General features: G+C 42.6%; 1 protein-coding gene across 2 annotated transcripts in view; it reads left to right on the top strand.

The window, feature by feature from the left end:
• LUC7L (LUC7 like) overlaps positions 1–16808 on the top strand; it is a 108868-nt gene that overhangs the window by 61567 nt on the left and 30493 nt on the right. For both annotated transcript variants that reach the window (XM_029576183.1, XM_029576184.1), the window contains exon 6: positions 14153–14326. In XM_029576183.1, coding sequence (XP_029432043.1) covers positions 14153–14326 — 174 coding nt within the window. The remainder of the gene's footprint in view (positions 1–14152; positions 14327–16808) is intronic.

The following is a 16808-nucleotide window of genomic DNA, read 5'->3' on the forward strand; positions in this document are numbered from 1 at the left end:
CACTGCCCAGGGATGATATAGCCTGCTTCCACGTGTTCCCAATGAAGGAAAAAGTATTTCTTAATGCGAGACAGCAAGGAGTCTTCACCTGGCATGGGCACAAGATTGAGATCTTTCAAGACCTCTCTTCCATCACTATCTGCAAATGGAGGGCTTTTAAGCCCATCATTTCAGAGCTGAGATCATGGAATCTGCATTATCGTTGGTGGTTCCCATTTGCACTCAGCTTTACAATTGAGGGAGTTACATCTAGGATTTGCATGATAGCGGAAGCATCAGAGATCCTGAAAGCTGCTGGTGTGATCATCGCAAGGGAGAAACCGGTCCACGAGAGGCGAAACAACTGCGAGGAGGACTCATGTCATTAAGATGGCAGCTAGTGGCAAGAGCCTGAAGAGACAGTCAAATGGTTTTCCTTCTTCATCCTCCTCTTCCCAGGATAATCCATCTTGAAGGACTCAATGTTTTTTCAGGTTAATCTGTATGTGTAATAGGACTGTATAGGTTACCTACTTTTACAGGTGGTAGTTTTTTCTATTTACATGCTTAAGGGGGGATGCTGTTCTTTAGCATGTTGCATATAGTGCTTACTTTTGTGGTCGGGTGGGGGGGGTGGGTGGGTGCGCTTGGGGTGGCAGTCCTAGGTGATGTCATTCCTTATGGAGGAGTTTGGCTACCACAAGGAAAGGTGGCTAGTAAAGGATTGGGGTGGGGGGGAGGGTGTTGGGTTGGTGGGATGTCATCCAGGGATTGATGAGGGTGGCTGTATTGTTTCTGAAGGCATTTATACAGAGATCTGAACAGATTTCAGTTTGGAAAGCAGGGGATCTAACATTTTGCTACTAAGACCCTACACGGTTTGGGATCTCCTTATGGGTACACTGAATATTGTTTCTATAAATATTAAGGGGCTCCGTTCATCCGGTAAGAGAAACTATTCCCGCAGGAAATGGTTAGATTACAAGCTTCCATGGTCTTTTTTTTGCCAAGAGGCACATCCTTGGAGGCATAATAAAGGGATACTTCGGTCTCCGCAGTTTCCACAACAATGTTTAGTCTCTGCATCTGTGAGACATAAATATTGCGGCATGGGGATATTTTCAAAAATTTAGTGGTTGATGTTAAGGCTACTTTGAAAGATGAAGGGAGATTTTTAGCAATTAAGTTGCTCATGCATGATAATTTGTTTACCTTGCTGAACATCTATGCCCCCAACTTGGTGCAAGGTCCATTCTTGCATAAAATTTCCAAGCTGATGGCAAACTGTCATTTAATTATTGGAGGAGGAGACTTTAACCTTACCCTTTATCCCTATCTGGATAATTCCAGGAGGGAGGCTGCAGGTTTGAGGGTGTCTCGTCTTGCCTTGAAACATTTGATGCTAGATGGGGGTTAGTGGATATTTGGCATTTGAACCATCCAACTTATTGCAATTACCATTTTTTCTCTAAAGCCCATAAGTTGTATTCTAGACTGGATAATTTAATTGATAAATCCCTGGTTGGAGGGATAGCAGTGGTGAGGATGGACAACATCATCTGGTCAGATCACACCCCTATTTGGTTTTCCTTATGCCTCTCCACTGCTAGTGCGGGCAAAAAACTTTGGTGGCTGATTGACAGCCTGCTGGATGATGTGGTTTATGTGGAACAACTAATGAGATATAGGAATATCTTGTAGAGAATGACATCTCTGACTGCTCTCCTGTTACCTTATAGGAGTTTATAAAGGCTGTAGTCAGAGGTAAATTGATATCGAGAGCCTCATTTGTTAAGGGAAGGTGCCTGTTTGGCTCTATTGCAAAAGATTGCTAAATGGGAACTTTCGCATAAGAAGGCTCGTGACCTGTTTTACATGGGGGAAATTAGAGCAGGCGAGGCAAGATCTACGGGCCCTGGATCTCGCCCTGTATGCTCATGAATTAGATTTGTCCAAGCAGATCTTTTTTTGAATATGGGAATAAATCTAGGAGGCTATTAGCTCAGTGATTGAAGGAGAGAACCATGCAGAACCATGTCATGAAAATCATGGATATAGGTGGGAAGTATCTATATGACTCTCCTGGTATAGGGATGCACTTTGCTAGCTTTAATGAAGCACTGTACTCCAATGAGGGAGCAATGGATGATGAAGGAATGAAACAGTATCTTCAGAATATTGCCTTGCCGGTCCTACCACCAGAATGCAGAGATTTGCTTAATGGGGATATTAGGGCAGAAGAAGTGGTGCAAGTTATCAAAGATATGAAGCTGGGTAAAAGCCTGGACTTGATGTCTACCACCAAATTCTATAAAACCTTTCAGCCTCTCTTAGTTGATTCACTGGTAACCAAGTATTATGGTTTTGAGGTGTTGGAGTGGATTCTTGGGTACTGTGGTGATGACCACTACCACGGGGAGGAGCCCCGTGAGGAACCACAGTACTAGGCTAGACTCGAGACACGCAAACACAGAGATTTGTCTTTTATTATACTGCTGAATGTGATACCACCAGAGGTGGCAGTGGTGAGGTGATCCAGTGGTAGCAGTCCAGGGGCCCTCGGCAGAGGAGACCCGTCTCACAATGATGGTATAGGGAGTTCTGGATGCAGGTTCCCAGTGTGAGCCGTAGATGAGACAGACTGACAATGTTAGATTACTCACTAAGTTGGTAGCTGTATAGATGGAGATCCCAGCAGGCAGAAGTAGTTGGATTGCAGGCACTGAGCCAGGGAAAGCAGGCCCTCGAGGAGTGAGTACCTGATCCCAGATAGGCACCTGAAAGAAAGCAAAGGGGCCCCCGAGGAGCGGGTCTCGGGTTAGAGAATTACCCCGAAGGGCAGAGAGAGCTTCTGGTGGCAGCACGGAAGCGGCAGAGTGGCTCAGACCGGAAGCATTCCAATCCTTGCTAACTCGATTTGTTAGTAAACGAAGGGCAGGCTAAATACTCGGATGGCGTGACGTCACTCGGAGGGGCCGCCTCCGAGGTTCCCGCCATGACGTGGATAAAGATCTGGGTGGCGTGCACGCGCGAACCCTAGGAGGCCCTCAGGAGAAACATGGCCATAGCCGGCATGCAGACACGGCGGTAGCCATCTTTCCAAGGCTAGCGGGGAGAGCAGAGAGAAAGGTGAGGCACAGAGGTCGAAGCCGTCTGAGACAGACTGACGCAACACCGTATTTTATCCTATTTTGGGGGGGGACAATCTCATCTCATGCTAATGTAGAGGGCATCACGATGAGGGTCAAAGCGGGCTGTGATGCCATGCTGTGTGGCTGCTATCGCCCTATCTCACTTATTAAATATTAAGCGCAAGGTGTTGGCCAATGGACTGGGTTTGGTAGCTCCAGCTTTGATACATGAAGATCAATCGGGATTTGTCCTGGGTAGACTTGCCTTGGACAATGTGTGGAGAGTTTTTAATTTGATACAGGGGGAAGGAAATCGGGTAAGCCAGCAGTGCTGTTAGTCATGTCAATTGGTTATATTTGTTTAGGGTCTTAGAGAAGTTTCAGTTGGAGCAGAATTTTCTAACATGGATACGGAAACTACTTTCATCATAAGGCCTGTATGAAGATTGGGGGTGGGGGGGGGTGTTACTGATACCTTTGAAGTTAAAAGGGGAACCAAGAGGGGGGTGCCTGTTACCCCCACTTTTGTTGCCCTGTCTTTGGAACCTTTCGCTGTTAGGATTTGGGGGAAGATGAGATTAAAGTTATTTCGCTAGGGACCTCTAGTTATGACACTTTTTGCTGCTGATGTTTTGTTTACTTTGGAATCACCTGAAGAATCTTTGTGTTTTCTGTTGGGGGAAATGCATATTTTTAGTTTGGTATCTGGGTTCAAAGTGAATGAAGATAAGTCTGAGATCTTGAATATATCTCACATAGAAATGAATAACATATTTCACCCCTAGCAATTTGGATTTAGAAAAAATTTAAGCACTGAATCACTACTATTGTCATTAAATGACACAGTACTTAGAGGATTTGATAAAGGAAAAAAGTTACATATTAATCCTCCTGGATCTATCTGCTGCATTTGACACAGTCAACCACTCTATCTTACTCAATAGACTATCTGAAATAGGAGCAACGGGAACCACACTAAAATGGTTTACCTCTTATCTGTCAAACAGAAGTTTCCAAGTAATCTTCAACAATAACCTATCAAACAAGGTAAAGCTAAGTACAGGAATCCCACAAGGATCTGCCCTGTCTGCAACACTTTTCAACCCCTCTGCTACCGATCTGCCACACACTGGATTGCCTAGGCCTAACCCATTTCCTTTACGCTGATGACATCCAAATTTTGATCCCAATTCAGAATACAATTGAAGAAACTTAAGAGAATAACCAACTATCTCGCAGAAATCAAACAATGCCTATCCTCCACAAAACTCATAATGAACATTTGAAAAAACCGAATTAATAATTCTAGACAAAAAAGTCAGTGAAGCTCCAATGCAGCTGCTGAAAATGGATGATCATAAAGCACTGATCTCTCCTGTCAGCTACATTTGAAACCTAGGAATAACCGTAGACAAAGATCTATCTTACAAAACCCACATAACAAATAAAATCAAAGGAGGATACCACAAATTGCTCACACTCAGACGCCTTAAACCTTTTCTCACACAAGAAGACTTTAGAACAGTGCTACAACTACTTATATTCTCCACCCTTGACTACTGCAATACCTTACTTCTCGGCCTATCTCTTACTACCATCTGTCCGCTCCAAATACTACAGAATACAGCAGCCAGAATTCTTACAGGAACAAAGAAACACGAGCATATCACACCAAACCTTATCTGTCTACACTGGCTCCCAATAAAATACAGAATAGAATACAAGGTTCTAACAATCCTTCACAAAATAATCACAGGACAACAAAATCTATGGCTGAACAAACACATCATACCCCATGCACCAAAAGGGAACCTACGAACAAAGGCCTCCTCAGAATACCTCATGTAAGATCCACTCATCTGAAGACAACTCATGAGAGCTATTTCCCTCGCCAGCCCCGCTTGGAGTGGCAGATTGGGATCAGTGTTTTCTAGCTGTAAAAAGCTCAATGGCCACAGCTGTTTTGGGGATTGGTTATAAGATACTATATCAGTGGTACTTAACCCCGGCTAAACTTCATAAGATGTTTCCCACCTTTTTTCGAAGACTGCTGGAGAGGATGTGGGGCATTGGGAACATTTTTTTCATTTATGGTGGGGTTGTCCATCTATTCAAGGACTTTGGGTGGACCCTAAATTGTTTCTATTGGGCATTCTGAATCAATCACTCTCTGAATTGGAATATAAACTCCTAATGCAAATCCTGCTTACTACTAAAGGAGAAATAGCGTGTAAATGGTGTTCACCAGAGGTCCCTAACATGGTTTCCATCCAGGAAAGGCTTCAGAGAGTTTATCATATGGAAAATTAACAGCTATGCGGAACAGATCGTTGACCTGCTTTCATTGTATTGACAACCCTATGCCGTTTGGACATCAGTAATTGCAGATGCCTGGTCTAATCCTTTTCTTTTGGCCCTGGGTCACTTAACTGAGATATTGTTTGCTGAAGGTTTATTTTTTTATTTTTATGTGAGCATTTTTTCAGACTCTGAAATCTATATCATCCCTGTGATGTGATTCTTTGGGAGATGGAGGGAGGGGGGAACAGTTTATATCAAAAGTGGATATTTTGTCTTTGTGTATGAATATGGTATTGTTATACTCTGTTTCAGTGGGTTTTTTTTGTCTGAGTGTTTATATGCCTGTCCTGGATATTGATGGTTACCAATAAAGCTTTAAATGGAAAAAAAATAAAATGTAACCTGAACTGCATTTTCCAAAAGGCTTAACTGGTTGCCAGCATTCGCTGTAGCTGGTAGGGTTCTTCATAAAGGAGACACGAGGGTTCAGGTGGGGATCCCAGACTCACCAGCCAAAGAGGGGAAACTTGGCAGTCAACCCAGAGCTTGATCCTGAATTTTCTGCTCTCTGCCACCCTTAAGCCCTCAAACAGATTTGATGGTGGGAGGAGCCAAGGATGGGGGCAACAACAAACTGGTAGGAAGTGGGGGAAGTGTGGAGGGGGAAGGAGGAAGATCTGGTTATAACAATGCAAAATTTATTTTTTAAATCAAAGCTCATGTTTTTACATCTCACTCTTTTGAACAGTGTTCACAAGGGGTTTAGGTATTGAAAGATTATCATACTAACTACCTCTGGTTATCCAAAGGCTAATCCCCCCCCCCTTGATTTAATTTATTTGGCATCCCCACCTAGAGCTAATTCATAACTGAGGCGAGTAAAACCAGAAAAAAATAAGCCTGAAACACAGATTTATGATAGACTATAAGGAGAAGGCAACTGCAGAAATTAAGGGGGAAGGCAAGTGGAAAAAGTATGCCTCTTAAGAGGGTGCAGAACATGGACAGAGACCCTCAGGAGGGAGTGTTTTTCCAGAGGGTAAAGGACTAGAATAGAGGATGGAATTGCACCAAGGCAAGATTGGGAGCCTAAGGGGACTTTGAGGAAAATTAGCAGGATACATGGTTAGAAAAGTGGGAGGGCAGTAGGTGGTGATGCTTGAAGGTAAACCAGTATCCCTAAACGTTCCCCCATTCCTAATGAATATAAAGTGCTCTTCCTTATCCTTACCAGACCAGCCAGACTCATGAATCTTTCTCCCCTACCAGTAGATGGAGACAGAGAATGAAAGCTGTGCTGGAAGCAGCCTACTTAAGAGACTGTGCCAGCTGCAGCCTTTCAGTATTTCTTCGTCTCCACCAGATGGTAGAGGTGCCAAGCCTGCAGTTGGTGAACTTGATGGACAGACTCCCAGAGGTGTGCTGTGGTTTTTCCAGATAACCCCTTCTGGTTGAAAAAGGGGTGAGCTTTTAGGGTCCATTGCCCCTTAACTAGCTGGACCCTATTACTGTGGGGAATTGCAAAACCATTGGTGCTGTTCCCTCTCCCCACCCCTCACTCCCTCCTGGAATTTGCTGCCTCTGACCTCTGGTTAGAAGAAGACTGTGGAGGAGGAAGTGACGTCATCTTAGCTGATGGCAGCTTATCTCTCAAGCTCCCTCATTACCCGAGCTTTATACAGCTTAAAAACGTTCATCCAGATCCAATTTATACTTTTAAACTGAGATTAAGACCACAGTACAATCACAGCGATGGCAGGAAAGAAAAAATCGGTGGATTTTCAACATTTTGCCTATCACAAACTGCCTGAGTCAGGCCCAAAGGAAGATGGAGCCTCGGCGGAGGCCGACCTCGATTGTGAACCAGAGAGAGGACGATGACGAGTTTAATATTTCAGCGGAGGAAGCCCCGACCCATGCGGAATTTCGAAACGGGTTCTGTGCCCTTCGGCAGGACCTTAAAAGCTACAAAAAAGAAATTCATGGCATGTTAGATAATTTCCATGAAGAATTAGCCACGATGGGAAACAGGGTAGATGAAATGGACAATCGATTGGAAGGACAAGCTGATTTAACTAAAAGCTTGCAAGATACCTGCCACGAGCTCCAGGAAGAGAATGCTGCCATGCGAGCCAAACTTGCAGATTTAGAAAACCGGGCCAGGAGGGGAAACCTCCGGTTTCGTGGGCTACAAGAGAGCTCAGAGAATGCTGATTGTGAAAATGTGGTGAGACGCTTTTGTCACTTCTTACTGAACCCTGAGGGGAGTGAAGAGCCTCTGCAAACCCAGTATATAAAAATTGATCGGATGCACCGTGCTTTGCGACCAGCTGGGGCTAATACATCTCGGGACATAATCGTATGCTTTCACGAATATGCCCAAAAAGAAAAAATTGCAAATGCAGCCCGAAAGCAGGCCCGTTGGATGTGGGAAAATCAAGAGGTTTCAGTATATGCTGACCTCTCACAGGCGACTCTTCAAAATCGCTCAGAACTTCGCGAAGTTACTCAATTCCTGCGAAAAGAAAATGTGAAATATAGATGGATGCACCCATTCAGGCTCGTATTCATGTGGGACAGGGCCTCAGCCCAGATACGATCCATACACGAGGCGGTGGCCATTTTGCAGGACAAGGGATTCAAACCAATGAATAACACAGGGCATGGTATTAGAAAATCCAGCATTAAAGAACAGCACCCCCAATGGCAGAGAGCCGGAGCTCGCAAAAACAAACTTAAGAGAAGTTTGGATTCTAAAGCGCGAGCTGCGGCAGAATCATGACTCTATAAGCAATGCGATTCCATACTAATGGTTTGTATTCTGTGGAACATTACTTTCTCAAAGTTGATAAAATTTCAATTAATATAATATGTTAAAAATTAACATTATGATGCACCATTTATCTTGAATGTGAAGGTGGGTGTTGTTTATTGTATTCAAGACTGGGTATAGTGGGGTATACTGATAGCTATAATCTACTTCCAGAAAGTCAGGAGAATGGATCTGCAGGGAGGTATTGGCAGATCCTTAAGGGGAAGGGGGAAAGAGGATTATACACACAGAGGGCTATGGTACCAACCAGGGTTGGGGGATATTATTAATTGGTTTATTTTTGGGACAATCTGGTATTCTTTCAGAGTCATTTCACACACTTCATCCATCCAAGTATATGATAATTTAGGGCGACTACAGGGTGTGCTTTTCATTTTTATGATGTATGCTGGGGCGGGAGTTAACAGTTAATTATGGCATCTATGCGTATCGGTTCTATTAATGTAAAGGGGCTTAATACACCATTTAAAAGGCAACTGTTTTTCAAAGAATTAGCCCACCAAAAATTAGATATAATTTTTATGCCTGAGACTCATTTAAAGGCACAACATGAAGCCCTTATGGCATCTCGATCTTATCATAACCAATATTATGCTCCAAGGGAGCTAAATATACAGGAGTGGGGATATTATTTCCCTCATTTTGTTTTTGAATGTAAACTGTGTATTAAAGATCCAGCAGGCAGATATTTGCTATTGGGAATTCTGGTAGATGGAAAGGCATACATGCTTCTAAACACATATGCCCCCAATAAAGATCAGGGGTCATTTTATGATCAAGTATCCAGTTTACTTCTGGCACATAGCAATGGCTTGCTACTGGTCGGGGGAGACTTTAATTTGGTTAGGGCACCTAATGTAGATGCTTCAAAAGGGTATGTCTCGGCACCTCAAACATGTAGAATCAGCTTGCAGGGGTTAATCGACTCATGGCAACTTCTTGATGCGGGGAGGGTGCGCTACCCACATACTAGATCCTATACTTACTACTCAGCTGCACATAAATCCCACTCATGAATTATTTCCTGGTGGACAGAGGACTTTTTAATCAGATCACCAAGGCTGATGTAATACTCATCGCGTGGTCAGATCATGCAATCGTTAGCTTGAATATCATATTTGATAGCTACAACAAAGGCATAAGATTCTAGCAACTTAACGAATCCCTATTGACTGATAGAGAATTTAATCAGACCCTAATCTCTAATATTAAAGATTTTTTCACTAGGAACGATACTGGGGAAATTTCCTCCCCTATGGTGTGGGAAGCATTCAAAGCTTATCTCAGAGGGCTTCTAATATCAAGGGGAACCTTTGTTAAGAAAAGGAACAATCGGGAAGCCCAAATTTTACGGGATACTATTGTTGACCTGGGGCGTAAACATCAAGCCACAGGTGAGACCAGGATACTGGCTCAATTATCTAAGGCGAGGGAAGACCTCTTGAAGTTGGAATCTTCGAATATGGCACTCTGGCTGCAAATGACAAAACAATCCTATTTTGAGGGGGGTAATAAAGCCAGGAAAATATTAGCCAATAAATTAAAGATTCAATATCAAAATGCCCTCTCTAAAATTAAAGAGGCTGGAGATAAAATTTTAACTAACAACACGGATATCAGGAATAGATTTCTAGACTTTTACACCACATTATATAGCTCTAACACCTCCATTCAAGAAACCAATGTTGTAGCATATCTGGACTCACTCAGTGTCCCGACATTACGCGAAGAGGCGAGAATGGAGTTGGAAGCGGAGATCACGACACTGGAAATCTTATATACTATTAAATCCCTTAAATCGGGGAAATCTCTAGGGACCCGATGGTCTTACTGCCAAATTTTATAAACATTTCGGCCCCTATTTGGTTGCACACCTGCAGAAATTCTATAACTCCTTGAGAGAGGAAGGTTCACTTGCTGGGGATGCTAATTTAGCAGGTATCACGGTACTACCAAAACCTGGACGGGACCCCACTCTCTGCGGCTCGTACCGGCCAATCTCGTTAATAAATCTTGACCTGAAAATTTTGGCAAAAATATTGGCTGGGCGCATAGATATATCACACAGCTTATACATCGGGACCAAGCAGGGTTCATACCAGGAAGATTAGTGGGGGATAATATACATAAACTCTTAAATCTGATGTGGGTGGCGTACTCTAGCAAGTTGAAAGCCCTCTTCCTCTCCATCGATGCCGAAAAGGCATTCGATATGGTGCATTGGCCGTTCCTGTTTGGTTTATTAAAAAAGATGGGATTTGGGCCGGGATTTTGTCGTTGGCTTACTAACCTCTATGACCAACCTAGAGCCTGCTTAAAAATAAACGGGGGATACTCCAATCATTTCATTGTTGGGAGAGGGACCCGACAAGGGTGTCCGTTATCTCCAGCCCTCTCTGCTCTGTTTTTGGAACCATTGGCTATCAGCATTCGCCAGAATACTCAGTTACAGGGCTTTAGGGTGGGAGAAGAATCGTATAAACTGTCTCTTCACTGACGACATTGTTTACCATTAGATCTCCAGACACTTCACTAATAGAAATAGAGAAGGAAATCAAGAAATTCAGTGATGCATCTGGATTTAAAGTGAACTGGGAGAAATCAGAGATTCTCAACATTACAAGCTCCCAAGATACTGTGGATACTTGCTCCTTGCTCATCCCTTTAGATGGGCCACTCAAAAAATTAAGTATCTGGGTTTACAATTCTTGAGTCACCCTAGAGATTTATTTAAATTGAATTATATACCTTTGATACAAAAACCTTACCGGGATTTAGATATATGGACAAGATTGCCTTTGTCGTGACTAGGGCGCATAGCCACTATTAAAATGAATGTGCTTCCAAAATTGCTATATTTGTTCCAATCTCTTCCTATAATGCTACCCAATAACATGCTTCAACGATGGCAACGGGAAAACTTTTAGCTTCATTTGGGAGTGTAGGCTGCCCAGAGTGAAAAGACAAATATTATATCTATCCAAACTTGTGGGTGGGCTTGGGGTTCCGAATCTCCACTGGGACTATGCAGCTTCCCAATTGAGGCCTCTTGTAGTGTGGCATGATCCGAGAGAACCTAAACACTGGGCCCAAATGGAACAACATTATTTGGCGGATATGCCGTTAACTGCAATACCATGGCAACCAAGAAAAACATGGAGGGATTGCCCTAATATGCTACCCATTACTAGAATTACCATGCAGAATTGGAATAGATGGAAGGCGAGAATTGTGGGTAGAAAGGAATATTTCTATCTCACTAATCTTTTTCACAAGACCTTTGTACCGTGCCTCTCTCTGCGGTCATTTTCATCGTGGAAAGTGGACTGATCTGTCTAGAGCACATTTGGGGTGAAACCAAATTAATCCCTTTTTCATCTGTGTAGAGATTATTATTTATTTATTTAAAATTTTTATATACCAGCATTAGTTGTGGACATCATGCCGGTTTACAGTAAACGGGTTAAGCTTGGAAATTACATTTTAACAGGGAAATCAAAACTGGGAGAGGGGGTAACAAGAGGTAGCTGAGAAAAGACAGGATAACAAAACGTGGTTCCTCAAGGTGAGGAGAGAGAGTATAACAAAACATAGTTCCTAAATGTGAGGAAAAAGAGTAGACTCAATGTGGTCTAACTAACCGTGAACTCCTGGCCTATAATCAATTGCCTCATTTTTATAGGAGCTTAAACATATCTACTATGTTGAATTCCGGAAAAACCCTGTTTGAGGGGTTCTGCTCCGCCCCTTATGTGACTAAAAAGTTGATATCTAAAATATATAAAGTACTCAGTGCACCACTATCTACCCAATCTTCCTTTATTAAACAATGGTCACATGATTTACCTTTCGAAATAGAGACCTGGTCCACTATTTTTCTCCAAATTAGCACAGCCTCTGTCTCCTCAAATATAGTTGAGAATGGATACAAGATGCTTTATCGGTGGTATTATACCCCTGAGAGACTGTGTAAGATGTCAGTTAATAAGACCAGTAATTGTTGGAGGGGGGTGTGGGGAGGTAGGGACATTCTTACATATGTGGTGGTCAGGGGCGTGTATTCTACCATTGTGGATGCATCTGCAAGATTTGGTCTCTGTCATACTAGAGGAAAAAATTGAGTTATCTATGGACTTTGCATTACTACATAATAAGGAGGGCAAAGATACAGCCTGCAAGCCTGTATAGCCACGTGAATGGAGATCGCCAGCTCATGGAAAATGCCTCGAGGACCAAGTTTTCGGCTGTTTTGCGCAGATTGTACATTGTACATACATTATCCAAAATTACAGTGGCTAAGAGGCAAAATCTACAACCCTTTCACCAAACATGGGATGCATATTTGGAGTGGCGTGCTTTTGGAAATGGCTAAAGATTATGGGATGGAGTGTGGAAGTTCGAGACTATTGAACATCTAAGACTTTACACCAGATAACCCTAAATGGTTGGAAAGGGTGGGTGGGTTCAACCTTGGGATTAATTATATAATTTGTGGTGATGTTCTGTTTGCAGTTCGACAGTATTGTACTGTTGTGTTATTCACCAATAAAAAATATAAAACAAAAAAAAAGAAGACTATGACACAGGGAAGTACCCTCTTCTTTATCCTTTGGATAGGACAGTGTCCATTTATATCACCTCAACAGTTTTACCTCTCCTTAAAGTAACCAACTCCCATCAGCTTGCTCATCGTTGTCTTGATTTTTCTAAGATGCTACAAGGAGTGCTGCTACAGAAGCAGAAAGCAGATGTAAATTTATTATTTATAGACTAACTGTACCCGGCCACGCGTTGCTGTGGCTCAGTCTGGTTAATGGAAAAGAAAGAAAAGAGAGAGCGCACGTTTCTAATATGTTTAAGCAAGCTGTTCTCTGTTCAGCTCTTTGTGCTTTGGCTGCAGCTGCTTATGATCTCTTCACAGCCGCTTTATACTGCATTTGCTCTGCTCCGGCCGTCCCAACTCCCTACCCCCCTTCCCCGGCGGTGGACGGACTGGCTCGGTGACTCTTCTACCCTTTCCTCCTCCTGTGTGTAACTGTCCGGCAGTCCCTACTCCCTCCCCCCTTCCCCAGCGGCGGAGGAAAGGGCAACTCGTCTGCCCTTTCCTCCTCCCCTCTGTGACCCCAGCACGTAGTGCAGAGCTCTATGGTCTGCACATGCGCGGTAGAGCTGCTCTCTACTGTGCATTTGCAGTCCGTCGGTCAGAGCCCATTTATATTGTAGATAGCGTGTGTTGCCTTTACGTCCAACAGATAGCGCTGTTTTTCCAGAAAAAATGTTTTTACCTGTCACAGGTGTGACATCTATATAATATAGGTATCTAAAAACACGTGCGCATTCGAATGCAACGTTGTGTCAAAATTTCAAAGCAATTGGTGAAGAACTTTTGGAGATTTAAGATTTTGAACAAACGGACATTTACATTTTTATTTATATAGATTACCAAGACTCAGATCCTGTTAATTTCAATCTTCTTCCTATGTTCACTCTATCCTAAAAACAACTAGTTTAATTCATCAGCTTAATGCCAGTCAATTTGTTCATAGTTTACAGCAGGATTCAGTTTTCAAGTCCATTTTGGTGGTGTATTATCTAATGTAACATTTTGGGAAGGATGTTCCACAAATACTTTACTTCTCTGCTTTTCATCTTTCTGCTGCTATGCTCCCCCTCCCATGTTTGTTTTAATGGAAACCTTACACCTGTTTGGTGCCTCCTGTTTGATTTCCCTGCTGTTCTTCTAGCACCTCGACTTCCACCACCGTAAGGGTTCATGCGTTCTTGATATGTGAAGGTTCTCTTTTTGTCCTATTAGTTCTTATTACAGTGGTATTGTGATGGATATTTCTAGAATTTGCTTAAAACTGCCTTCATGTTGAAAATTTGATTTTTTTTTTTTTTCCTATAGGAAGAGTATCGTAATTCCATGCCGGTGTTCCCTTTCCGCGTACCAAAGTTGCGGGTCTGTGAAGTCTGTTCAGCATACCTTTGTTTTCAAGATGATGACTATCTTACTGACCATTATCAAGGCAAACTGCATACTGGGTATGCTCGTATTCGTTCCAAACTGGCAGAGCTACAGGTAAGAACGATTATGCTGTACTTCTGCATTGTAGGTTGTGCTACATGATAGTATTTGCAACCTTGGCACAGTATGTGATGGTCAGAATTAAGAGACAAAAAAAAAAAATTCACTCTAAAACTAGGCAAAAAGAACTATATCTACAAAAGTGACTTTCATATGAGGCTTTGAATTGGACATTGATCAATTGATCTTATAAGTCCAAACAGTATTGCCAGGATTTTAGTGTCCATTTTCTCTGAGACCTTAATTTTTTTTTTTTTTTAATTGTGATTGCATTTAAAAGGGAAGTGCTCAATAATTAGAGACCTTTTTGTTATCTTAATTGCACATCTTGTCTAGGGATCCATAGGTTCAGTAGAAGCAAAGTGGCCCTATGTACATGCAGGAACTACCTGTTTGGTATTCTGACACTGAATCAGCGTTTCGAGTCTGCATCAGCAGCATGACGCTGTGTATGGTCTCTGTCAACAGCAACTTTCTTTTTACGCCTACAATAAAAACAAATATTGCTTTATAGAAAAAGCCAAGTCAGCTGTATTGCGCCAGATGGTTGAAAATACATCAACTGGTACAATTGAAAGAAGTTTCTAAACGTACACAATGAATTGTGAAAGTTTCTAGTTATAAAGTACTTGGACTTTTTTTTTTTTTTTTTTTATTGCACCAAGTAGTTAAAAGTGCATAAACTAGAGATGAGTAGAGTTTTCAAATGCATACAATTACGGTTTTATAAATTGTAAAAATTTCTAATATACATTTACTAAAAAAAAAACCCAAAACAAAAACCCATAATATTGAAGAATAAATCAAATCCTTCTACCGCAGTGACCATCCACTGTCGATCTGTTCTTGCGGGCCATTTCTTGATGTTTTTAGAGCTTAGGGCAGGAACTACACTGTCAATCAGACCTCAGCAGCTGGTGCCTTCTGGAAGTAAAGATTTGTTGCCCATCTGTTTTTCTGGTTCCTGTAGCTCCTTGGGTTCTTCCTCCCTCTCTCCCTCATTGATTTTCTTTTTCCCTCAGTTTAGTCAGTCTTCTTCTGTCCAAGTAAGAGTTTTTTTTTGTTTTGTTTTTTTTAAATACAAGAATTGGTGGTTTCTGCTTTGGAATTGCTCCCTGGCTGGGCAGGAGTCCTAGGTAGGGTTTTTTTTTTCTCATCTGCCGGCTGACTGAGGGCAACAGATGAAGACATGACTATGCAAGGGTACTGTGAGAAGAAGGCCCCCCTTATGCAATACAGGGGGGGGGGGGTAGGACCAAGGTGTGGGGTTTGAGCGGAGGAGAGGGATAACGACCATTAGAGAGATGCAGTGTCTCCAGAGGGTGCCACCTCAATATGGCCATTGGATCAGGCTACTGCCAGTGGGCCTGCCACTGTGATGAGAATAGTAGCTATGTGTGACTTCAGCATGGTGGATTAGGGGCCTCCTGTGCTGTTTCCATTAGACTTGGAAATGGGTTCCTCTGGGGGGCTTAGGAGCCTCTCTGCAGGCCAGAAATTGACTCCCTCTCATTTGTGGTTGTGGCTTTTGGCCGAGTTTCTAAAAGGACTGCAGCAAGTCTTCTTCTTGAACTGCCCTCCTTCCCAGCCTTTGGCTTAAACAGCAGGATAGCCCATTTCTGGCAGAAAGATACTCAAAGGGAGAGGAGGAAAATTTGGAAGACTAGGGTTCTTCCAGGGATCTGATATTTCTCTGCTGGATTTATAAGGTCCCAGGGACAGTGATGAAGAACCAGAAGAGGGATGTACTCTCCTGCTGAGGAAGGGGATTCCTCTGTGGTTTGACTGTTTCATAAGGAAGAACTTAATCTCTGTCTTTGAGGGTCTTGAACATTTCAGAGAAGAAGTTTGATGCAGACCATTCAAAAGACTTTAATATGGTGGATTTAAAAAGGCCATCCAAAGCTTTCCCATTGCTTAAGTCCATTAGGACTTTAATTTCAGTAGAGTGTGATTTCCCAGAAGCCAACTTTAAAGATGGTAAGACTATGGCTAAGCTTTATTCTTTTTAAGCTATCAGGAAAGGGAGGCGCTTAGGACACAAAGTAGATTTGCTTGCTTGTTTGTGCTGTCACCAGAAGGACTAGGATCCAGTTGAGAGAGGTGCCTCCCTCAAAGATGTTCAGAACTGGAAAATAGAATCTGTGCTTAAGTAGGTGTTTAAGGCAACCAGTTTTGCTCTTCAGGTGACTATGAGCAGTGGCATTGTTGCAAGAGCTGGTTTGCGTCTATCTCAGCATGTGCAGGAAGGTTCCTTGGAGGGCACTGATGCCATCTTGGATGAATTAGCCCAGATGGAACCAGGAGCAGCCTTTCTAGCAGATTTCTTTTATGGTTTGCTCCAGACTATGGCCAGACATTTATTGTGGCTTTCGTAATTGGTTGGCTGATTTGGTCTAAACACAGTTGATGAAGTTTCCCTTTTAAAGGAACACTCTTATGGAGAAGATCTGAGAAGTTTCTGAAAGCTTTGGGG

Source organism: Rhinatrema bivittatum, chromosome 14 (assembly GCF_901001135.1).
Source record: "Rhinatrema bivittatum chromosome 14, aRhiBiv1.1, whole genome shotgun sequence".
In the NCBI taxonomy this organism is placed as follows: domain Eukaryota; kingdom Metazoa; phylum Chordata; class Amphibia; order Gymnophiona; family Rhinatrematidae; genus Rhinatrema; species Rhinatrema bivittatum.